The sequence below is a fragment of the Entelurus aequoreus genome, linkage group LG01, assembly GCF_033978785.1.
Source record: "Entelurus aequoreus isolate RoL-2023_Sb linkage group LG01, RoL_Eaeq_v1.1, whole genome shotgun sequence".
NCBI classification, from domain to species: Eukaryota; Metazoa; Chordata; class Actinopteri; order Syngnathiformes; family Syngnathidae; genus Entelurus; species Entelurus aequoreus.
Genome location: NC_084731.1, coordinates 37275172 through 37299625, shown reverse-complemented (window position 1 = coordinate 37299625; position 24454 = coordinate 37275172). Strand labels below are relative to the sequence as shown.

The window sequence follows — 24454 nt, the reverse complement described above, 5'->3', positions numbered from 1 at the left end:
TTATTACAAATTAGAAAGCAAAAACTCCCCAAAAAACATGTGTTCTTGTCTTTCATGAGGATTGCGAACGATAGGCAAAATTTACAAAAAAGTGCAGTCCCCCTTTAACCCTATGGAAATAGAAAACTTTCTCATTCCAAAACTAACTAAAAATATGTTTTGTCACCATAAAACACTTTTGTCCCCTTTAATATAATATTGGTATCTGGGCCAAAAGGAACTCTTGCGTAGTATTTTTTTTATAAATCACCTACTTTGAAAGGAAAACAGTGTACACAACTTTTTGGCCTAGTTTTGAGGGTATGCAAGCTTTATAGAAGATGCCCTTGGGCTTTCAGATCATTTCTCAGCGTGGCTCTAAGGGCGTTGGAAAGTGATCTATACAAAACGTACTACCGCACGCCACAGTAGCCGGCATCAGTTACACCAGTGCTTCTCAATTATTTTCTGTTAGAAAAAACATTTTGCACCCCCTCCCACTTTCCACTTTGTGTCAGGGTTGCCCCTGACAGTTTGGTTGCGTTTGTCTTAGTTTCCTGTCAGTGCTTTTATTTTGTCTTCATTTCCTGCTTGTATCCCTGAGTGCTTTTTCCCCTCAGCTGTGGCTGATTGGTACCGGGCCACACCTGGTGTCAATCAGCCAGATGCTATTTGAACCTGCCTTCCCCTCCAGTCAGTGCTGGATTATTGTCATTCCTACCTGTCGTGTAGATATCGTTACAGCTACTACCTGTCGTGCTACTACTTGTCCTTGTACCTGTCGTCGTAGCGGTAAGCTGTTTCTGTTAGCTATTTGTAGTTTGCTTTCTCCTAGCTCAGGGGTCGGCAACCTTTACCACTCAAAGAGCCATTTTGACGAGTTTCACAAATTAAAGATAATAATGGGAGCCACAAAACTCTTTTGAAATTTAAAATGAAATAACACTGCATACAAAGCTTTTTTTTTAACTTTTGGGCTATGTTTAAACCAAGGGTCTCAGACACACGCTCTGGCCCGCACCTTATTAAGACAATTTAATGTTAGTACGGCCCGCGAGTTTTACTTTAACTGCGCTTGACAGCGTCATACTTGCCAACTCTCAGTCTTTCCGGGAGACACCCGAAATGTAGGGCGTGTTGGTACTGTTTTTAGCGCCCTCTACAGTCTTTGCAAACAGCGTACCTGATCGGCCACATGTTGAATGCAGCTTCTGCTTGCACACGTAAGTGACAGCAAGGCATACTTAGTCAACAGTCACACAGCTTACACTGACGGTGTCCGTATAAAACAACTTTAACACAACTTTAACACATTTCTGGAGAACATCTGCACCGTAACACAACATAAACACAACACATCGAATACCCAGAATCCCATGCAGCCCTAACTCTTCTGGTCTACATTGTACACCCCCCGCTACCACCAAACCCCGCCCACCTCAACCGACGCACGAAGGGGGGTGGGGAGGGGGGTTGATGTGTGGGGGGGTGGTGGTGGTAGCGGGGGTGTACAATGTAGACTGGAAGAGTTAGGGCTGCATGGGATTCTGGGTATTCGTTCTGTTGTATTTATGTTGTTTAACGGTGCGGATGTTCTCCAGAAATGTGTTTGTCATTCTTTTTTGGTGTGGGTTCACAGTGTGGCGCATATTTGTAACGTAACAGTGTTAAAGTTGTTTTATACGGTCACCGTCAGTGTAAGCTGTGTGGCTGTTGACCAAGTATGCCTTGCTGTCTCTTACGTGTGCAAGTAAAAGCTACATACACCATGTGGACGGGCTGGCACGGTGTTTGTACAGGCTATAGAGGATCAGAAAATGCAATGCTATATTGGTACGCCCTTGATTAAGTTGTTAAGGTGATAACTGGAGAATATTTAACCCGGGAGATTTCTAAAAGAGGCACTGAGATCCGTAAGTCTCCTGGGAAAATCGGGAGGGTCGGCAAGTATGCAGCTGAGCCGCATCAGAGTGGTCAAAGAGCCGCATGCGGCTCCGGAGCCGCGGGTTGCCGACCTCTGTCCTAGCTCTTTTGTTTTGTGTTTTCTTGTTAGCCATTAGCTGTTTCCAGTTTTTCTGTTTGCTGGTTCCTGTTTTCAGTTTTGGCTATTCCTAGTTCCTGGTTTGTGTTTTTCCCTTTTATTTTATGAACATTAAATCATGTTTTCCTGGACAATGCCAGCCGCCATCTCTGCATCTTGGGGTTCACCAACAACTCATTGTGACACTTTGACTATAAATAGTATAATTTGTCTATAAAATTGTTATAACCACACCTCTGCAGAACATTGTAAGTTTACTAATATTAAAGTAAACAACTCACAGGTCTTTCCTCGTCTTCCACCGTGGTTACAGTGAAGCCAAGTACAACATATGCTTCGTCATATTTCGTTACGGCGAAAAAAGCATGTTCGCCAAGGTCAAACGGCCCCTGGGGGCCCATTCAATATTTGAGGACTGCGTTACACACACTATACTTCATTGTAATAGTTGGGCCAAATGTACAGTATCTCACCTTAAATTCAAGCATAATGTTTAAAGGACTAGTGAAAAATCTGAGTTTACTGAAATAGAACATCTTGTACAAACCATGCAATTAAGGCTATGGATAAAAAACCTAGGCCAGTGGTTCTTAACCTGGGTTCGATCGAACCCTAGGGGTTCGGTGAGTCGGGCTCAGGGGTTCGGCTGAGGTCAAGACACACCCGACTCATCGTGTAAATAAAAACTTCTCCCTATCTGCGTATTACGGATACGGCAACAGCAGAAGTCAGACTGATTTGCAGGTGTGTAATTTGTTGTGAGTTTATGCACAGTGTTGGTTTTGTTTTTGAACAAGGTGATGTTCGTGCACGGTTCATTTTGTGCACCAGTAAAAAAACATGGTAACACTTTAGTATGGGGAACATATTCACCATTAATTAGTTGCTTATTAACATGCAAAATAGTAACATATTGGCTCTTAACTAGTTATTATTAATTACTTATTAATGCCTTATTCGGCATGGTCTCATTATAGCCCTAACCCTCTAACCCTGGCCCTAACCCTCTAACCCTAACCAAATAACTCTAAATTAAGTCTTTGTTACTTAGAATATGTTCCCCATACTAAAGTGTTACCAAAAACATATAACTTTGTCTTGAATTGAATTTGAATTTTATTTTTCACTAAAGAAGGGCAGCACGGTGGGAGAGGGGTTAGTGCGTCTGCCTCACAATATGAAGGTGCTGAGTAGTCTGGGGTTCAATCCCAGGCTCGGGATCTTTGTGTGGAGTTTGCATGTTCTCCCCGTGACTGCGTGGGTTTTCTCCGGGTACTCAGGCTTCCTCCCACCTCCAAAGACATGCACATTGGGATAAGTTGATTGGCAACATTAAATTGGCCCTAGTGTGTGAATGTGAGTGTGAATGTTGTCTGTCTATCTGTATTGGCCCTGCGATGAGGTGGCGACTTGTCCAGGGTGTACCCCGCCTTCCGCCCGATTGTAGCTGAGATAGGCTCCAGCGCCCCCCCGTGACCCCGAAGGGAATAAGCGGTAGAAAATGGATGGATGGACTAAAGAAGGGTTCGGTGAATGCGCATATGAAACTGGTGGGGTTAAGTACCTCCAACAAGGTTAAGAACCACTGACATAGGCACTATCATCACTGTGCCATTCTAAAAAAATACAATACTTTAAACTGGGACAGTCTTCACACATTTGCAGACTTAAAACTGACTTATAAAGTACTGCATGAATTGGGTCCAGATCCTCTGGCAGAGTTCATCAGCCAAAGAAACAGCCGTGAGCGTGTCACTCGAGGCTCTGCGCAGGAGCACTTTCAGTAAGTCGGCCCGGTCATTAAGGAGCGCAAATGTGTGGAACTCAGTACCTGAGGAGGTTAAACTGGTCACAACTTACAAGGCCTTCACAAAAAATTTGAAAATGTGGCTTATCAACGCCTACAGCTGCCAGCACTTAAAGATGAGCCTGTTTCGATGCTAGGAAATATGTTATGTTGTATTTTATTTTTGTATCATATCGTATATGTATTGAGTGCTTTTTTTTCTTTTTCTTTTAAGTTGTAATTTTACTGCCCTTGGTGAACTACAGATGAAAACTAGCCTTCTTGCTAATCCTGGCTTTTTTAAGAAATTGCATTGTCCCCTTTGAAATAAACTAATCTTAATCCATACACTTGGGTAAAACGGAATCCATCCTATTTGGGTCCCACATCAACCTTAAGAAAGTCAATGACTTCACTATAAAAGTGGGTGACATTATCACCAGGAAAGATGAGGTCACCTACCTAGGTTCCATTCTAGAGGCTAATCTTTCCTGTGATAAAAAAGCAACCAAGGTAATCAAAAAGGTCAACCAACGAACGAGATTTCTCTACAGAATCTCCTCTCTGGTCAACAAAAGCACTATGAAGATTCTAGCGGGAACTCTCGTCCAACACTTTTTCGTTTATGCATGCACCTCCTGGTAACCTAGCACCTCCAAATCCCTCAAATCTAGACTCCAAACATCCCAGAACAAGCTAGTCAGATTACTTCTAGACCTCCACCCCAGATCACACCTCACTCTTACCCACTTCTCCAAAGTGGGCTGGCTCAGGGTGGAGGACAGAGTAAAACAACTTGCACTGAGCCTAGTCTATAAAATCCACTACACCTCCCTGATACCGAAGTACATGTCAAACTACTTCCTTAATGTAAATGACCGCCATAACTACAACACCAGAGGGAGCTCCACTAACCACGTTAAACCCAGATTCCGAACTAACAAAGGTCTTAACTCATTCTCTTTCTATGCCACATCAATATGGAATGCGCTCCCAACAGGTGTAAAAGAAAGGGCATCTCTATCCTCCTTCAAAAGAACACCTCCAGGCAACTTCAACCCTAAACTAACACCCTCTCTTCCACATAATACCTCTTCGGATTGTAAATAATCAAATGTAAATAATCAAATGTAGACACTTTTTCTTATACTTTCTGATCTCTCTCTCTATGTCCACTACTTGCTGTACATATCCTACCAAGTCAGTCCTACACTGTTTCAATGTCCATTTCTCTGATGATGCAATTGTTGATGCTGATTGTTGATGACTGAAGTGTTGATACCAACCAAACCTACCCCCGCCCCCTCCATATCCCACACCCCGGATTGTAAATGTAAATAATTCAATGTATATACTCTGATGAGTATCTTGTGTGATGACTGTATTATGATGTTAGTATATATTTGATAGTATATATCTGTATAATGAATCAATTTAAGTGGACCCCGACTTAAACAAGTTGAAAAACTTATCCGGGTGTTACCATTTAGTGGTCAATTGTACGGAATATGTACTTCACTGTGCAATCTACTAATAAAAGTTTCAATCAATCAATCTTAACACCAGGGGCAAGATACAATTACGCAATTATTATCATTAATAGCACCAGGCTTTGAGAAACAGACTGACAGTTTTATTGTTCAATTTTTAAAACATAAAAATACCCCTTTTTGTATTGAAACACTAGACAATCTATAATGAGGTTATTATTGAGTCTTTAGAATGTGTGACGATGGGATATATATATATATATATATATATATATATATATATATATATATATATATATATATATTGTGTGTTTAGCTTATAGCTGTTGGCCTCAACAACACTGCTTCTTTCTGTCTGCGCTTACTTGATCAGGTAAACACACAATTTTATCAGTTATTTTTCGGCTAAATTCATGTCCCCAACAAAGTCAACTGGACAACAACTATCGAGCCAAGTGTTCACTAGCTTATCCACTTTCCACGTTTGTGTGCCTCGTCTATAAAAAAAAAAGCAAAAGTATGATTCATGCTAGCAAAAGAAGCTAACTAGCTAGGTTAGCTCCACAACAGCTTACCTGAATTTCCCCAGCAGGGATTCCTGATTCGAGTTCACAAAGTGCTACAAAGTCTCTCAGCTCCAATTCCGGGGACACATCGAGGGCAAATGTGCTTTCTGGGCGATCCCTCGGTGCGCAGAAAACGGTGACCAGCATCGCTTATTTGGCTGAGAATGAGTGGATGTAACAGAGTTATGTTCTTCCCTTTATTCACAGAGGCGAACCCCGACGACTCATTTGGACTTGGCCCACTATTTAGGCGTATTTAACTACACTAAACCATCAAATTAAATACTTTGACTTGAACCAAATATAGTTTAGAACTTACTAGATTGATAGAAGGCGTGTGGTGTTACAGTAGACCAAAAAGTCAACATCAAGAATTGCTCCTATTGCTCAACAAATGCCGTACATCGCCCTATTGGTTTTACGACATGCCGTATGGACGGAAGTTGGAGTCGTGACGGCACAAAAAGGCCGAGTTCTTTACGACGCCCCCTACTGGATTAAGATTGATGTAATGTACATGAACGCCACGACATAAAACCATTCATATGGAATGGATTTTTTTTTGCAAATTAATTAGTTTTATTTTAGATGGCATTAAACAAAAACAATGTTTGGCTTTCAGGTAAAATGTAATGTAATCAAGAAGAAAAAATAATGACCCGACCAAATAATTTCTGTTCTTTAGGTGCTTTAAAGCAGGGGTGTCAAACTCAAATGCAGAGTGGGCCAAAATGTAAAACTGAACAAAGCCGCGGGCCAAGGTTGAACAAATTAACCTTTTAATAGAGACCCAAACAAGTTTTGCATTGAACATTGAACAAGCAAGGCTTATATAACTTTATAGTGACATACAAAATCGAGTTTCAAATAATAATAATAATAAAAAAATATCAATGGCATATCAAATACAATTTAAATAAAAATTGAATGCCTCTTTTCTATTTGCAGCCTTCTGAGGTAAATATCAAAATAAACTTTTTCCACGGGCTGATAATACATTTGAAAATAAAATAACAATAATGAAGGAATCAAACATTCAAGCCTTTTAGTAGCAAGAGAGTGCATGAATAAAACGTTATTATTGCTCAGTTTGCTACACTGATTTGCTTTAACACTGAATATGGAACAAGCAACGCTTATATAACTTAAAAGTGCCAAATCTACTTTCAAAAAACAAACGAAAAAACATCGATGGTATGTTGAATAACATTTAAATAAAAAATTGAATGCCTCTTTTCTATTTGCAGCCTTCTGAGGTAAATATCAACATTTGGTGGTAGCTGGGGGTGTATATTGTAGCGTCCCGGAAGAGTTAGTGCTGCAAGGGGTTTTGGGTATTTGTTCTGTTGTGTTTATGTTGTGTTACGGTGCAGATGTTCTCCCGAAATGTGTTTGTCATTCTTGTTTGGTGTGGGTTCACAGTGTGGCGCATATTTGTAACAGTGTTAAAGTTGTTTATACGGCTACCCTCAGTGTGACCTGTATGGCTGTTGACCAAGTATGCCTGGCATTCACTTGTGTGTGTGTGAAAGCCGCATATATTATGTGACTGGGCCGGCACGCAGATTGTATGGAGGAAAAGCGGACGTGACGACAGGTTGTAGAGGACGCTAAAGGCAGTGCCTTTAAGGCACGCCCCCAATATTGTTGTCCGGGTGGAAATCGGGAGAAATTCGGGAAAATGGTTGTCCTGGGAGATTTTCGGGAGGGGGTCTGAAATTCGGGAGTCTTGGCAAGTATGAGTATTAGCGGTGAATGCGGTGTTACAGCCGCTGTATAATATCGGCGGGCCAGCTCTGTTAATTTGATATTGCCTCAAGGGCCAAATTAAATTACACGGCGGGCCAAATTTGGCCCGCGGGCCAGAGTTTGACACCCATGCTTTAAAGCCAATATCCACCCGTCCATTTCTACCGCTTGTCCCGCTCGGGGACAAAGCAGCAACACCGGTGTAGGTGTAGTCAGTTGCGATAATGGCTTTTTTGCCGATATCCGATATTCAGATACTGTCCAACTCTTAATTACAGATTCCGATATCAACTGATACTGATATCTACAGTCGTGGAATTAACACATTATTATGCCTAATTTTGTTGTGATGCTGGATGCATTAAACAATGTAACAAGGTTTTCCAAAATAAATCAACTCAAGTTATGGAAAAAAATGCCAACATGGCACTGCCATATTTATTATTGAAGTCACAAAGTGCATTGTTTTTTTTAACATGCTTCAAAACAGCAGCTTGGAATTTGGGACATGCTCTCCCTGAGAGAGCCTGAGGAGGTTGAGGTGGGCGGGGTTGAGGTGGGGGGGTAGGGTAGGGGGTAGCGGGATGTGTATATTGTAGCCTCCCGGAAGAGTTAGTGCTGCAAGAGGTTCTGGGTATTTGTTCTGTTGTGTTACGGTGTGGATGTTCTCCCGAAATGTGTTTGTCATTCTTGTTTGGTGTTAAAGTTGTTTATACGGCCACCCTCAGTGTGACCTGTATGGCTGTTGATCAAGTATGCGTTGCATTCACTTGTGTGTGAAAAGCCGTGGATATGTGATTGGGCCGGCACGCAAAGGCAGTGCATTTAAGGTTTATTGGCGCTCTGTACTTCTCCATACGTCCGTGTACCACTCCGTTTAGCGGCGTTTTAAAAAGTCATAAATTTTACTTGTTGAAACCGATACCGATAATTTCCGATATTACATTTTTAAAGCATTTATCGGCCGATAATATCGGCAGTCCAATATTATCAGACATCTCTAGTTAAAACCACATTTGTTTAGATGTGCATTATACATATTATTCCATTATCATTTATTTTTATTATTTTATATATAAATTATTTACATTATTTGTATTACCATATTTACTATTTTATTTGCAATGTATACATTGTTGCATCATGCTATGTGCCTGTGGAAGTAGAATTGTCTCACATCAACTTATATACATCAATATGATATTAATACATCTGCATATATTAATACATATACAAATTCAAATGTGTTTTACAAATGAATAAATAATTTGTATAAATAAACGCGTATTTGTAAATATGTTTTTGAGATTTGAAAATATATACAAATAATATTTCTAAATATAAAAATGTGACATACAAATAAATCAATAATTTGTATAAATGTGTATTTGTAAATATATTTTTGAGATTTGAACATAAATATGCTTGATTTTGTATTTGTATTTGTATTGAATTTGCATATGTGGATCACTTTTTTGCTTTTGTGTCGAAGAGACATTCCTCCCACAAACCAGATGCACAAATAAATGTGACCTACACATTCCGCTGAACAACCAGCATATACATCACTTTTTTTTTTATTTGTATATTTATTAATATATGCATATGTGTTAATATCATATTGATATATATAAGTTGATGTGAGACAATTCTACTTCCATAATAATTTGTTTGGCTTTCAGGCCAAATGTAATGTAATCAAGAACAAGAAATAATGACCCGACCAAATAATTTATGTTCTTTAGGTGCTTTAAAACCAATATCCATCCATTCATTTTCTACCGCTTGTCCCTCTTGGGGTCACGGGGGGTGCTGGAGCCTCTTTCAGCTGCATTCAGGCGGAAGGCGGGGTACACCCTGGACAAGTCGCCACCTCATCGCAGGGCCAACACAGATAGACAGACAACATTCACACTCACCAATATCTTTAACCAAAATAAATACAAGCATTTGGTGTACTGATTTTAGAGTTTATAAAGAAACAACACCGGTGTAGGTGTAGTCAGTTGCCCCTAAATAATGGAATGTTCTCCATTAAGAGCGGAGAGCTGCCCCTTTTTAATAGGCAGGTAAAACCAAATGTGTTTAGATGTTCATTATACATATTATTCCTTTATAATTTTTTAAAATTATCTTACAGTTTTTTCCATTTGCTTACACACAATTTTACTAACTGTGTGTATTTTTTCAAAAGGTTTTACACACTTTTCCAAACACAACATTCAATTTTCTTAATTCCTAGATTATTTGCAAAATGACACACTTCGGTCAAAACATATGCCCATTCATCAAAATAAAGCAAGCATTTGTAAAAATGTAGTTTTATTGTGATCTCACATTTACACAGACTTCAAATGATAAGACACTGTTGGAGTGGATTACCCACAACAGTGATAAATACAAAACACATGTGTAAAAACCCCTATTTTACTATAAGAAATCACATGTTTGGGGCATTTTGACCGACCTTTTTAGCTTATGTAATGAATGATTACTGTAACTTAACAAAATTTATTGGCAAATCCATAGCAATCGACATTGTTTACTTTGTTGTGTACCTATACGTAAGGACCTAAAGAGAAAGTAAAAATGTCCTGTAATATTTTCAAGAATTGCTTAACAATGATGCTGCAAACTGAAAATATTTATTTTACCACAGTCAGGTAAAGTAACATATCACAGTAGTCAACAATGACATGCAGTACAAATTAAAATCTGAGACAAATAAAAGATTGAAAAAAAATCTGTAGATAAAAATTACAAATGGAAAAAACTGTATAGCTGTAGCACCCACTTGAAAGCTGTATTTTCAATTTATCGCCTGTGTGTCTTTACACCTGGTGGATGTGATTATCCAATGTGTTCAATTGTGTGGTCATTGGCAAGCCAGCCCTTTGGATTGACCAGGAAGTAACTTCACAATCCTTATCTTTGTTTAAAGTGTAAAGATGTGTGTATCACAATCCTAGTGTGTGTGTAAAGTGTGAAAATGTGTGTATCACAATCGTTATCTGTGTGCAAGATGGGAAGGTGTGTGTAAAGCATTGTGTGGAATATTTCGCAAAAAACGTGAAGCAGAGTTTATGCCTAATATTAGGCAAATCTGCACAGTGGTTTTGTTTACTGTGTTTAGACTTTTGTTAATTGTGTGAAAATGTAAATTTTAGTGTGTAAGCAATTGGAAAAAAACTGTATATATAAATTATTTACATTATTTGTATTACCATATTTACTATTTTTTACTATTACCATATTTACTATTTTATTTGCAATGTACATTGTTGCATCATGCTATGTGCCTATTTTGATTGTATTGTATTTTAACCATGTGAAGCACTTTGTGAGCTCTCTCTGTGAGAAGCGCGGTATAAATAACATTTGCTTACTTAGTGTCTTGTCAAGAGTGTTGTAAGACACAATCTATGTGGTTAAAGCTTGCATATTAATCAAGAATGTGTGCGTGGTGGTTTCCATGAAGCCGTACGCAAAATGTGGTCATGTTCTAACTGGCAGAAAACACGCTGGCACAGTTTCCCATCCGTTAACGCAGAGTGACAAAAACACACAAAGGTTGAAACATGACTAAATTGCCCAAATGTTAATTTTTTTTTTACTTTAAAAACTTTGTGAGGTGGTGGCTTCAAAGACAAAGTACAAAGTACATTATTCATAACTTTTTAAATTTTTGTGAAGCTTAATTTTTATTTGATATTATATTTTTAACCTTTATTTACCCAATAAAGTCCCATTCAGATTAAGAATCTCTTAATTGTTGTATTATTCTATATTTATTAGAATTATAATAATACATATATTTTTGCAACTAAACTAAATCAAATACAATATCGACTAGTCCAATTATTCTCAAACTGTGGAACGTGTACCACAAGTTGTACGTAGGCTCCATCTAGTGGGCCAAAACAATCACTAGATTGAAGTACCGTGTTTTATTTCCCTATATTCAAACACAGTATTACTGTTCAAACTGTGTGTAGTGGTACCTGTGGCCAAAAATATTGGATATACTTGTTTTTAATGAATACTTAGGCCTACCATGCTACTGTATTTTAATGTTGGTCATTGTGGTGGTATATGGAGAGACAAGTTTTATCTGAGGTGGTACCTGGTGAAAAGAAATTGAGAACCACTGGACTAGTTGCTTGGCAAATAATAAAATGGGATTAGTGATCCTAAAGAATGGTTTCTTCAATATTATGTTCATATTTTAGATATGTTGACAAAGTAGGAATGTTAGTTTCCCGCATCACAAATGAACAATGGTGTATACAGGAAGTTATTCATGGAGTAAAAAGCATGTGGTTGACATAAGTCATATAGGCGGTGATTCCCTCCAGTGGTGTTTCTTCACTCTTGTCTTTTATCACCCAAATACAAAACATGCTTCCTCTCAAAGTGCTCCTCTTAAGTCTGACTTTTCATCAACTCTTCGGCAATTTGGATGCGGCATTCTCTTGTCCAAAAGGTAAAAATGTTGCTGTCTTTTTTTTGTGTGTGCATTCAACAAGGTGATTGTGTCTGTCTTCTCATGAAATCTAAGGTCAGCGGATAAATGTGTGCAACAGAAACCAGAAATGTTGTCAAGCTTGTCCTGATGGATATTACCAGCCTGAACAGAACCACTCCAAACAGTGCAAACCGTGCACAAGGTGTAACGAAGGTAAAAATTGAATTATTTTCTTTTTGGAGTTTTAAGCCTGAATTCAACATGTTTTCTTGGGCAGCGTCGGGAAGTGAAGTGAAAGAGAAATGCACAAAACAGATAGACACACAATGCCGGTGCCGAAGAGGATTCAGTCCTGTGGAGCTTGATTCTGCTACCTGCGAATGTGCCCTTGGGTTTGGGTTAAAGCAGGGAGGTAACGAGAACCAAACGCAACCTGTCCAAAAACTACACAACTTGTTCAAGTGACTGACGCCTTCATTTTTCTTGCCAGAATGCTCTAAATGTGAACATGGATTTTTTAGCCCACGTCCAAATACCCCTTGTTCCAAATGGAAAGAGTATGTAGTATTTTTCTCTTGTACACATATTAAGATTGTTCCCTTACCACATTTTCAGTACTCGATACCTATAAATATTCTATATACTTATTCGATACCACGATAAAAAAAAAAAAACTGAACCCGTATACTTCTTAAAGGGGAACTGCACGTTTTGGGGGGAATTTTTCCTATCATTCACAATCTTTATATGTGAGACAACCACACGTTTCTCTTTTTCTTGCATTGTAACTCGTAAATAATCGCTAGCAAAAGTTAGCTAGTAATAGAAGTATTTGGGTTTGATCTAGTCCGCCTAAACAGCACTCTAAAAACCTCCAAAGACCTCAGTTATCATTATATATACATGTTGTATGTAAATATGTAATGTAGTAACAGGCACATTTATGATAACATTGAATATTTACGTATTTTGCTCATTTTAAGTACCGTATTTTTCGGACTATAAGTCGCAGTTTTTTTTCATAGTTTGGCCGGGTGTGCGACTTATACTCAGGAGCGACTTATGTGTGAAATTATTAACACATTACCGTAAAAGATGAAATAATATTATTTAGCTCATTCACGTAAGAGACTAGACGTATAAGATTTCATCTGATTTAGCGATTAGGAGTGACAGATTGTTTGGTAAACTTATAGCATGTTCTATATGTTATAGTTATTTGAATGACTCTTACCATAATATGTTATGTTAACATACCAGGCACGTTCTCAGTTGGTTATTTATGCGTCATATAACGTACACTTATTCAGCCTGTTGTTCACTCTTCTTTATTTATTTTAAATTGCTTTTCAAATGTCTATTCTTGGTGTTGGGTTTTATCAAATACATTTCTCCCAAAAATGTGACTTATACTCCAGTGCGACTTATATATGGTTTTTTTCCTTCTTTATTATGCATTTTTGGCAGGTGCAACTTATACTCCGGTGCGACTTATACTCAGAAAAATACGGTATACGGCTGTGTATTAATTTCACAGACTCATCATAACGTTTGCTATTTCCTTTAACATCAACAACAACAACAATACTAATTATGGCAGACCTCATGAAAGCCAACAACGACTACTTTGGGACAAATGATGATCCAGAACCTTATATATTTGAGCCTGAATATACGGAAGATGATCTATAAGTTTTAAAAGCTCATTGATAGCAGTTCCAGCAAGTAGCACTATTGCAAAGTGCTAAACAGGAAATACAAACAATCACTTACTGTGCAATGTCGGCTCTCAGTGGGATACCGACTGATAGGATGTTTATATATTCCCGTTTAGATGAAGAATTGATCATAATCCTCGCGCAAAAAAAAATGGTGGTGCAAACGGGCGTCTTTTCGTGTTTTTCTCGCCTTTCCCGCATAATAGTTGAATATCAAAGTTCACCAACTTCTCGGTTTATGGCCACAACCTTCTACTATTCAATGACTCCCATTGTTAGCCACCGCCTACTTGCCAAATATTACAAATTAGAATGTGAATGATAGACAAAATTCCCCCCAAAAAAGTGCAGTTCCCCTTTAAACTAACTACTTTATTGAAAAGTGTTTATAACCTCCCGGTATTACCTAAATAATACCAAAAGTCAACTATTTTACATTGTAGAAAGCACAGCAGTGGTGTGGAGCCTGTAATATACAGTATAAAACAAACAATATTGGTATTAATATTCTTTCAATGTAGTGGTATTGTGACATCATCATGTCATTTGTAATGAAATAGGCCAGGGATTCTCAAACTGTGGCACGTGTACCACCAGTGGTACACAGGCTTTATCTAGTGGTACAATAAAGACTCCCTTGATTAAAGTACAGTGTTTTATTTTCCTATATTCAAACACAGTGTTAGTGTTCAAACTGTGTGTAATGTTACAGTGGTCAAAAATAATACATAGACTTTTTTTAATGAATACTTTAGCCTACTATGCTACTGTATTCTAATGTTGGTCATTGTGGTGCCAAGTTTTTCCTGATGAGGTACTGCGTAAAAAGAGTTTGAGAACCATTGAAATAGACTCATAAAATGGATAAACATATATTTAAAGACAAATATTTGTGTTTGTATTCATTATTAATATCAACCTTACAGCCTTTCCTCATTACATTATGTATTTTTACTCTATGTTTACATTTTTGTTTATTTCTCCAATGTGCGATAAAAAAGAGGTACGGTCAGCAACTGCCACACCTATTGTTATGCTGCACTCCCACACTTTCATTAGCATTGGTTTATGAGTGAGAGTCAACCGGAAGCATCAAATTTGTTTTAGACTTCCACAAATAAATAAATATATAGAAACACTGGATAATTTTTTCAAAACAGCAGAGGTTTTTCTTTAGCGTTTCCTCAGTGCTCACGAATTGATACGGATCGCCGGGGGAAAAGTTTGCAATATTCTGTACCAACGAAACGGAAAAAAATGGTATCGATGTACAAACCCCGTTTCCATATGAGTTGGGAAATTGTGTTAGATGTAAATATAAACGGAATACAATGATTTGCAAATCTTTTTCAACCCATATTCAGTTGAATATGCTACAAAGACAACATATTTGATGTTCAAACTGATAAAAAAAAAAATTTTTTTGCAAATAATCATTAACTTTAGAATTTGATGCCACCAACACGTGACAAAGAAGTTGGGAAAGGTGGCAATAAATACTGATAAAGTTGAGGAATGCTCATCAAACACTTTTTTGGAACATCCCACAAGTGAACAGGCAAATTGGGAACAGGTGGGTGCCATGATTGGGTATAAAAGTAGATTCCATGAAATTCTCAGTCATTCACAAACAAGGATGGGGAGAGGGTCACCACTTTGTCAACAAATGCATGAGCAAATTGTTGAACAGTTTAAGAAAAACCTTTCTCAACCAGCTATTGCAAGGAATTTAGGGATTTCACCATCTACGGTCCGTAATATCATCAAAGTGTTCAGAGAATCTGGAGAAATCACTGCACGTAAGCAGCTAAGCCCGTGACCTTCGATCCCTCAGGCTGTACTGCATCAACAAGCGACATCAGTGTGTAAAGGATATCACCACATGGGCTCAGGAACACTTCAGAAACCCACTGTCAGTAACTACATTTGGTCGGTACATCTGTAAGTGCAAGTTAAAACTCTCCTATGCAAGGCGAAAACCGAAAACACCCAGAAACGCCGTCGGCTTCGCTGGGCCTGAGCTCATCTAAGATGGACGGATACAAAGTGGGAAAGTGTTCTGTGGTCTGACGAGTCCACATTTCAAATTGTTTTTGGAAACTGTGGACGTCGTGTCCTCCGGACCAAAGAGGAAAAGAACCATCTGGATTGTTATAGGCGCAAAGTTGAAAAGCCAGCATCTGTGATGGTATGGGGGTGTATTAGTGCCCAAGACATGGGTAACTTACACTTCTGTGAAGGTGCCATTAATGCTGAACGGTACATACAGGTTTTGGAGCAACATTTGTTGCCATCCAAGCAACGTTACCATGGACGCCCCTGCTTATTTCAGCAAGACAATGCCAAGCCACGTGTTACATCAATGTGGCTTCATAGTAAAAGAGTGCCGGTACTAGACTGGCCTGCCTGTAGTCCAGACCTGTCTCCCATTGAAAATGTGTGGCGCATTATGAAGCCTAAAATACCACAATGGAGACCCCCGGACTGTTGAACAACTTAAGCTGTACATCAAGCAAGAATGGGAAAGAATTCCACCTGAGAAGCTTAAAAAATGTGTCTCCTCAGTTCCCAAACGTTTACTGAGTGTTGTTAAAAGGAAAGGCCATGTAACACAGTGGTGAACATGCCCTTTCCCAACTACTTTGGCACGTGTTGCAGCCATGAAATTCTAAGTTAAATATTATTTGCAAAAAAAAAATAAAGTTTATGAGTTTCAACATTAAATATCTTGTCTTTGTACACTGTTGGGACTAACGCGTTACTTGCTTTGTGTGGGTGGGGACGGGGGGGCTCCCAGACCGTATTTGAGGGGCGCAGGGTAGACGTTCCTCCAGGGCCTATGTACTTCGGGGCTAACAACCTTCACTTTACCCGGAAGTGGGTCTTTACAGCTGAGGGGGAATGACGAGGCCGGCGGTTTGTTGCAACTTTGTGACTTTATTGCACGCAGCCATCCACCAAGCTAGAGCACCTGCACCCACTCACTGTTGCCGCTCCCTCACCTCTCTCGCCCACTCACTCACTCACTCACTGACGTCACTCACCTCACATGCTGTCATATCTTAAAGGGCCACACACACACACACACACACACACACACACACATACGCTACTCTCATAACAACTAACATGACATCATGGTGAAGCCAGAAGTCGAGTGTCTTAACATTCTCACTATTCTTTTTTCGAGCACAAAGAAAATAACATTTCAGTTAAATGTAAGTTGTGTCTTGGATCAAAGATCCTATCTACTTAAAGTTAAAGTGCCATTACGTTGCAGCTATTTAAAATCGTTTTGTCAATTTGTTCTGGCCTGAAATAAATTGGCCCTTTGAAACATATCTTTGTCTTTGTGTGTTGTATGTAGACCACATTGCTTTCTGAGTTCAGTGATGCAAATGCATGTCAAGTTGATCAACAGATTGTATTATTCTCCAGTGCAATAACAGTACTGAAATGAAGGCTAAAAGGGCATTAATGGGAGCCTTAAAAAAAAAGGGGGAAAAAAAGAAGTAACTAAATAGGTACTTTTCACAGTAACACATTACTTTTTGGTGTAAGTAACTGAGTTAGTAACTGAGTTACTTTTGAAATAAAGTAACTAGTAACTGTAACTAGTTACTGGTTTTCAGTAATTAACCCAACACTGTCTTTGTAGTGCATTCAATTGAATATGGGTTGAAAAGGATTTGCAAATCATTGTATTCCGTTTATATTTACATCTAACACAATTTCCCAACTCATATGGAAACGGGGTTTGTATTTTTGTGTGTTGGTATCGACTTGGTATTGAGGCATCAATACTTTTGACAACACCATCACATATCATAATTGCTCATACATGTTGTATTATATAATTATTAGCCTCTTCCTTCCTTGCATCCAAGGTGTAAGTCCGGCGTGAACGTGAATGGCAGCAGCACCTCTGACATGCTCTGCAATGGCGAGCCAAAGACACCAAACACTACGATGTCTGTCGTCACAAATGTAGAACTCCACCGTCCACAAAGTCCTAACCATATTCATCATAATCATGACATCACCAAGGCTACCACAGATCATTATGTGCCCTCCAAGGGCAACATGCAGCCAACCCAACCTCCAAACCTCACCCGCTACCACGTTGGTAAGACACTTTTCTGATATTTATGCTACTTTATTACTCATTATTGTCTTCCACAGGCATTTCCTTCCTCATCATTGCAATTGTTGGACTGCTTGTTTTGACTGTGGTGACGTGTAAAATGCACGTTAAACCTTGCGTGAGAAGACAGCCAACGGTGCAACGTATGTAGTTGACTTTTCTTTTCATTTTTCTATACTAAAAAATGTACAGTGCGAGTTCCAACCTCCAAATTTGCGGCTTTACCTCCCAATGTTTTTAAAACCATATTTTCTTGGACTAAATGAAACATTTTCAAGCATAAAAATGGCTAAATTTAGTAAAAATATTAACACTACAGTCATATTGGCCACTCGATGAGACCACACCAATTACAGCATGCTGTTCGGTATCGTGGCCACTGATTGGTGCAGCCTATGTTGGATTAAAATAATGCAAATTGGAATATTTGGGTGTTAGAAGGCTCTCATAATGTTTAACTCGGGATGTCCTGATACAAATGTTTCACTTCCAATACCGTACCAATATTGGAGCCAGGAGTTAAAAGTTAAAGTACCAATGATTGTCACACGCACACTAGGTGTGGTGAGATTATCCTCTGCATTTGACCCATCACTCTCACCCCCTGGGAGGTGAGGGGAGCAGTGAGCAGCAGCGGTAGCCACGCTCGGGAATAATTTTTGGTGATTTAACCCCCAATTCCAACCCTTGATGCTGAGTGCCAAGCAGGGAGGTAATGGGTCCCATTTTTATAGTCTTTGGTATGACTCGGCCGGAGTTTGAACTCACGACCTACAGATCTAAGGCAGGTATTGATCAAGACATTTGTTATTTTGTAGTGTGGAATGTTAGAAATGGTTTGATCAAGTGAAATTAGTCAATAGCTGTGTGCACATGGACACATTTAATAGGATTAAAAGCCTAACCAGAATAAAAATGCTTCATGTAAACATGCCATTCGGAATATTCTGACCCGATCACGCACGTTCGTATCAAAATTGAATTCAAATCGAGACGGGTGGTTCGGATTGGAGCGTGAGGTCAGCTATACTTTGGTGGTGGAGCTGGGACTAAATTTAATAGTCTCGGAATGAAGCGATTGTCTTGCTGCTGTCTCTCCCCATTCAACATGTACAGACATAGCGTTATATGCTGTTGAGTTTGTTGCTTTAAAATTATACTAGCAAAAACAAAAGTATGGTCTGGTGTGTCATGTGTTGATGTAACAATAACAGAAGGGATCCAGTTGTCGTCTTATCAAGCTGTTTTAGTCACGACATTACAGCTACTCTATAAGTGTTAACTGCTAGCCTCAAACGCATACACAGAATGTCGTAACATACAGACGCGCCGCAACCCATGCATAATCACAATATAAAAAGCAGAGAACAGCTCCATTTAAAAAAAGAGAGGTAAGACAAAAGTAGTGAACAGAAGGAAAACATTATAAATAAATACCGTGATAATGTCGGACAAGCAAAAATGCACAAATCCATGTTTCTTTACAGTAGAAGTCTACTGCTTCTTCAGCACTTGCAGTGGACAAACTTGTCTAAAAGATGGCGTCATAGCACAAGTAATAACACACGTTTACGTTTATGTGTTAGATTCTGCGCATGTCAAAGTAGAGTATTCCGATTGAAGGCGTGATGCATAAAAATGCACGTCTTAATCAGATTTTTTTTTTCAGGGTCGATGTACACAGTAACATTCTAATCCGAATGATGATCAGATTAAATAAATGTTATCCATGTACACGTGGCTAATGGTAGGTATACAAAACATTAACCTATTTATTATTAACCATCTGGAATGGGCTTATGCTGTCTTTAAGTTGAAGTGGAGTGGTAATTATTTTTTGGTGACACCTAGGGTCCCAATATTTCATGTAGTTAAACTCATGACGCATTGAGTGGAAAATTGCGGACACGTTTGTTACCGGATACCTTTTATTACGCTTCTGCCTCGGAGACTATCTACTGTATGTGTAAGTAATAAGCTACTATAATTATTTAGTGCTTGTTTATATTGACACAGGTGCTGTTTTAGTCTGCAATATTGTTCAATTATTATTACGTATGTTTAGCTTGTGTGCTATTGTGTGCTTAGCTGTTTTGTAGCTGCTAGCTTCTAGGAGCCTATAGCCTACCATGTTTACCTTGTCTAAATGACTCAACTAAGCTACAAGAAAAAAAAAATTGTGTTTGTAACATAAATGTATGAGTGCTGCCAGCATGGCTGCAGAGGTTATGTTTGTAACGGACGTACGAAATCCAACTGGTCGGTGTCGCTGCCGTCCCAGAAGAGAGTGTTTTGTAATGTTGATGTAGTAAAAAGCAAACATTTTTGGAAAGCCAAGCAGACTAAAAACAAGGACCGGTGAAGTATTTAATGTGCACTGTTTGTCTTTGTGTTGTACAAAGAAAAGCATGGTGAGGGCAGCGTCATGTTGTGGGGCTGCACGAGTGCTCCCGGCATTGGGGAGATAGAGTTTATTGAGGAAAACATGAATGCCAACTGTGACATAGTGAAACAGAACATGGAAACTGGGCCACAGGGCAGGTTTTTTTTGTAATTTAAAAAAATAGTTTTAGTTTTTTTTACCTTCATTTGAGTTATTTATTTTAAACACTAATGCCTTGATAAAGAAGCATGAGTCAGACTTAAACTGAACATCTTCAACATCCTCAAACGGAAGGCGGAGGAGAACAATGTGTGTAACAACCCCCACCTCTGTGATGTCATCATAGAGGAGTGGAAAATGGTTCCATTAACAAAATCTAGTAAATTCTATGTCAACGAGATCAAGGCTTAATTTCAGGATAAATATTATATTACAATCACATACAAGCTGAACACAGACTTCTCTACATTGTCGTCATTCATAATTCACAAATCTTTGCAGAAATGTGAGGCATGTACTTTTGTAAGCAACTTTTAGATGCTGGGGTGTGTGGGTGTGAGGAAGAAAAGAAAAAAGATATGTTGGTTTGCATTCTTGCATGTCTACAGCAGGGGTACCCAAAGTGGGGCCTATGGGCCAAATGTTGCCCGCAGAGTGGTTTTATTTGGCCCGCTAAAGTGTGGTTTCCCAAATGTAATATTCATATTCATAGTGAGCTCGTTCAAGCTCACACAATCATTAGGCTCTTTTCCACCAGAAGTTTAGGAACTTTTGGTTCCTAGAACCTCTGGTTCCTGGATCTATAGGTTCCTGTAGAAGTGTGTGGTTTGTGTTTCCATCGCATTTCACAGTTCAGGGTAGTTCAGGTAGTTCAAATCAGGCTGATGACGTATTGAGGAGGGGTTTACTATATTTCTATACTGATATCATGTAAATAAACAGACAATATTAGGGCCTCAGTTCTTTTGCTAAAAAGTAAGTCGATGAAATACAAAGCAATCATATACAAAATTATATGATTTGTAAAATAAAGTGTACCGAATTGTTCATAAAAAGTCAGGCTTTTGTCCGTTATGTCCAACAGTCAGAAAGTCGTCCTCTCAGTAAACGGTGAATTCATGAGGGTCAGGCAATTCCATTTGGTTCATTTCAGCTGTAAATAACAATATATAAATAATAAATGTCAGTGCCGCGCCGACAACACAAACACATCCGCATAAGTGTTAGCTCGTTAGCATTAGCATTCTTCTCACTCGGGTTGAGGCTAAAAACTACACAAATAAAGTATCATTGACTACTTTTAGAACATGTAATAAAGTAAATTGGTAATATTTGATGTCATTTACCTTCCACTCGTGTGCTGCCTCCTTTTTTTCCACATTTATCGAATGAAGTCACGGTCGTAAGCACTTGAGGTCGCCACTTTGAGTCCGGCTTCATACTCCTCCGTAATTATGTTTAAAAGAGTTTGTCCACTTGTTGCAGATTTGCGTATCGAAATGAAGTTTGTAAAAATAATAAACAACAATAAACTGCATAGAGTTGAAAGACTACGGCTGAGTAAAAACACTCCAAAATAGTTCCACTGATCAGCGTTCTTCAGCACAAAGATGCCCCACCAAAGTTCCTGCATTTCAAAAGCTCCTTTCGTTCTTCTTTCTCTCCGTTGTCATGTTTGTTGTTATAGAAATACACAAGAAATAAGAAATAAACTATTTGCTTTGTTAATTCCTATAGCGGTCGTGTGTTTGAAAGAGAAGTTTTAGGAACGCCCCCAACTGTGTTCAAACAATCAGCGTTCGACAGCACAGCCCACCCCGAAAAGGTTCCTGGTCGCTTGGAAAAGTAACACGTAGGTAGGAGGAAGTCCGAAAGGTTCCTAAAGAAATACATCTACCAGGGTGGTTGTTGGTGGAAACACAGGGGAAACTTTATTTAAGTTCCTGAAAAAGTTCCTGCGGTGGAAAAGGGCCTAATGGTGTCCGCAGGCTAATTGGTTATCATTTTCTTTGCCCTCATTTAAGGAACTTTACTATTCACCCTGAGGCTATTTGTGTTTCATGCTTAAAATGTTTAGCCTGTGGCCCCTTGGCAAATGTTCACTCTGGCCCTTGGAGGTATAAGTTGTCAAGACCTTGAATGTATGAGACCAGGGGTCGGCAACCCAAAACGTTGAAAGAGCCATATTGGACCAAAAATACAAAAAAAAAATCTAATTAAAAGCTGCATATAAGTCTTAAAATGAAGGCAACACATGGTGTAAGTTTATATATTAGCTATAATAGCCTACTATCAAAATGACTATGTGTCGCAGGCTGAAGCAAATCTTCGTTGACAGAAATGTTGAAATTTAATATTTACTGTACACATTTTTACAACATTAGAAACCATTCGTAAATCAGAGGCTACTCAGAAGGTGATATAACTCCTGGAAATTATTGGCTTTTTTTAAGGTAAATATGTGTGTGTCCAAGTTCAAGAAAACTGCAGGCTGTCTTCTTTTAATAGATTTATTACAATCTTTGGCAAGCTAGGTAATGTTTGCTGTGGTCTGGAACAACATGGCACACGAACAACTATCTGAAATGCAGCCAATATTACATACAGATAATGTGTCATGAGACATGCAAAAGTAAATAATATACAAAGAGGATAAAAGTAAAGGATATTAAATGAGCTCAAATATACCTACAAATGAGGCATAATGATGCACTATGTACATACAGCTAGCCTAAATAGCATGTTGGCATTGATTAGCTTGCAGTCATGCAGTGACCAAATATGCCTGATTAGCACTCCAACAAGTCAATAACATCAACAAAGCTCACCTTTGTGCATTCACGCACAGGACGAAACTTTTGGTGGACAAAATGAGACAAAGAAGGAGTGGAAGATTTCACATGTAAACAAACTGTTGCGTCACAGTCCACACTATGGTGAGTTCAAGAACCGCCGAAATTAGTAGGACAAAACGATGTTCACCAAATACTCTCATCAGTGAAGCACACACACAAACATATTAAACAGTGGGCTTTCTCACAATTGGGAAGGTTTATGTCATGTTTGTCCTCAAACAAAAAACATGCTAAAACAAAAAAATAATTTTCCCCCCATCTTTTTCCATTTTTAATCCTTTTTAAAAAATGCTCCAGGGAGCCACTAGGGCGGCACTAAAGAGCTGTATGCGGCTCGAGAGCCACAGGTTGCTGACCCCCGTATGAGACAAACAACTGGGAAAAACACATGTTCACTACAGTACCCTCTGCTGGATCTGGTTCGACACTGCAACCTTGTGTCTGACGAAAATTACACGTTTGTAACCTTTATGCCCTGTTTTTATGAATGTACCTCTTGAGGTGTATTTGCAGTGGGGAAGGACATTTAAACTTTTCTATGAATTGTTTTTTTCTTGTTTTTAGCAATCAACTCATTGTGTCGGAGGCCCGTAGAAGAAAGCGGGGATGGCAGTCGCTCCGCTCTCAAAATTATTCCAGAAGATGTGTAATCCAACTTTACCGCATTTAGATTTTTATTATCCACCATATGATTTGTTGAGTAAATACTGTGTGAAATGATGTATCATATTTCACTTACTTGCTCACATAAAATTGTACTGGCTGCTTGTTAAAGTTGATGGCGTTTACAATACAATATATAAAAAATAAAGTCAGGTGCTTTTTTCCTCTGCATATTTAGTGTGTGCGTGTGTGCGTGTGTGTGTGTGTGTGTGTGTGTGTGTGTGTGTGTGGTTGGGGGTTTTCTGAGTGACGTCAAAGATGTTTCTTCTTTCCTTTGCAAAATGTTACTTCTCATGCATGTTTTCATTTCAAGCTAGCGTGGAGTTTCATGATCTTATACCTCAAGCCTCAAACAGCTGTCAGCATAATATTTGGAAATGTCAAGCTTTTACCAGTAAGCTTTATAATATTGAAAATAAGGCATGCGATTAATCACAAAAAATTATCTCACGAGTCTTGTTTATATGTAGATTATACACACACATTGTTTTCAGCAAACATGCTCTTTTATCTGAACTGCGGATGTTACCTGGAAGTTTGTTACACATTAGTCAGTGGTCAAGTCTCTGCATAAATAATGCATAACTAATGCATAAATAATACATGCATAAACAC

General features: G+C 38.7%; 2 protein-coding genes across 4 annotated transcripts in view; one reads left to right on the top strand and one right to left on the bottom strand.

Moving 5' to 3' along the window:
- Positions 1-6296, bottom strand: part of ddi2 (DNA-damage inducible protein 2) — a 28611-nt gene extending 22315 nt beyond the window's left edge. For 2 of the 3 annotated variants that reach the window (XM_062049420.1, XM_062049435.1), the window contains exon 1: positions 5872-6288. In XM_062049420.1, the coding sequence (XP_061905404.1) occupies positions 5872-6009 (138 nt within the window). In that variant the 5' untranslated portion in view covers positions 6010-6288. Of the gene's footprint in view, positions 1-5871 lie in introns of all 3 variants that reach the window. The other variant, XM_062049429.1, reaches the window with a different exon arrangement.
- Positions 6297-11980: 5684 nt separating this feature from the next.
- Positions 11981-23992, top strand: si:ch73-361p23.3 (tumor necrosis factor receptor superfamily member 4). The gene is made up of 7 exons (XM_062049445.1): positions 11981-12094; positions 12170-12289; positions 12354-12488; positions 12567-12633; positions 17682-17920; positions 17977-18081; positions 23741-23992. Exons 1-7 carry the CDS (start codon positions 12010-12012, stop codon positions 23824-23826), a joined length of 837 nt encoding a protein of 278 aa, XP_061905429.1. The 5' UTR covers positions 11981-12009; the 3' UTR covers positions 23827-23992.
- Positions 23993-24454: the final 462 nt, after the last annotated feature.

Excerpts from the sequence above, each read along its gene's own strand:
- si:ch73-361p23.3 (XM_062049445.1), top strand. The coding sequence starts at position 12,010 with ATGCTTCCTCTCAAAGTGCTCCTCTTAAGTCTGACTTTTCATCAACTC. Across the intron at positions 12,095-12,169 it reads GGCATTCTCTTGTCCAAAAG|GTCAGCGGATAAATGTGTGC; the intron begins GTAAAAATGTTG and ends ATGAAATCTAAG. Across the intron at positions 17,921-17,976 it reads CCTCACCCGCTACCACGTTG|GCATTTCCTTCCTCATCATT; the intron begins GTAAGACACTTT and ends TGTCTTCCACAG.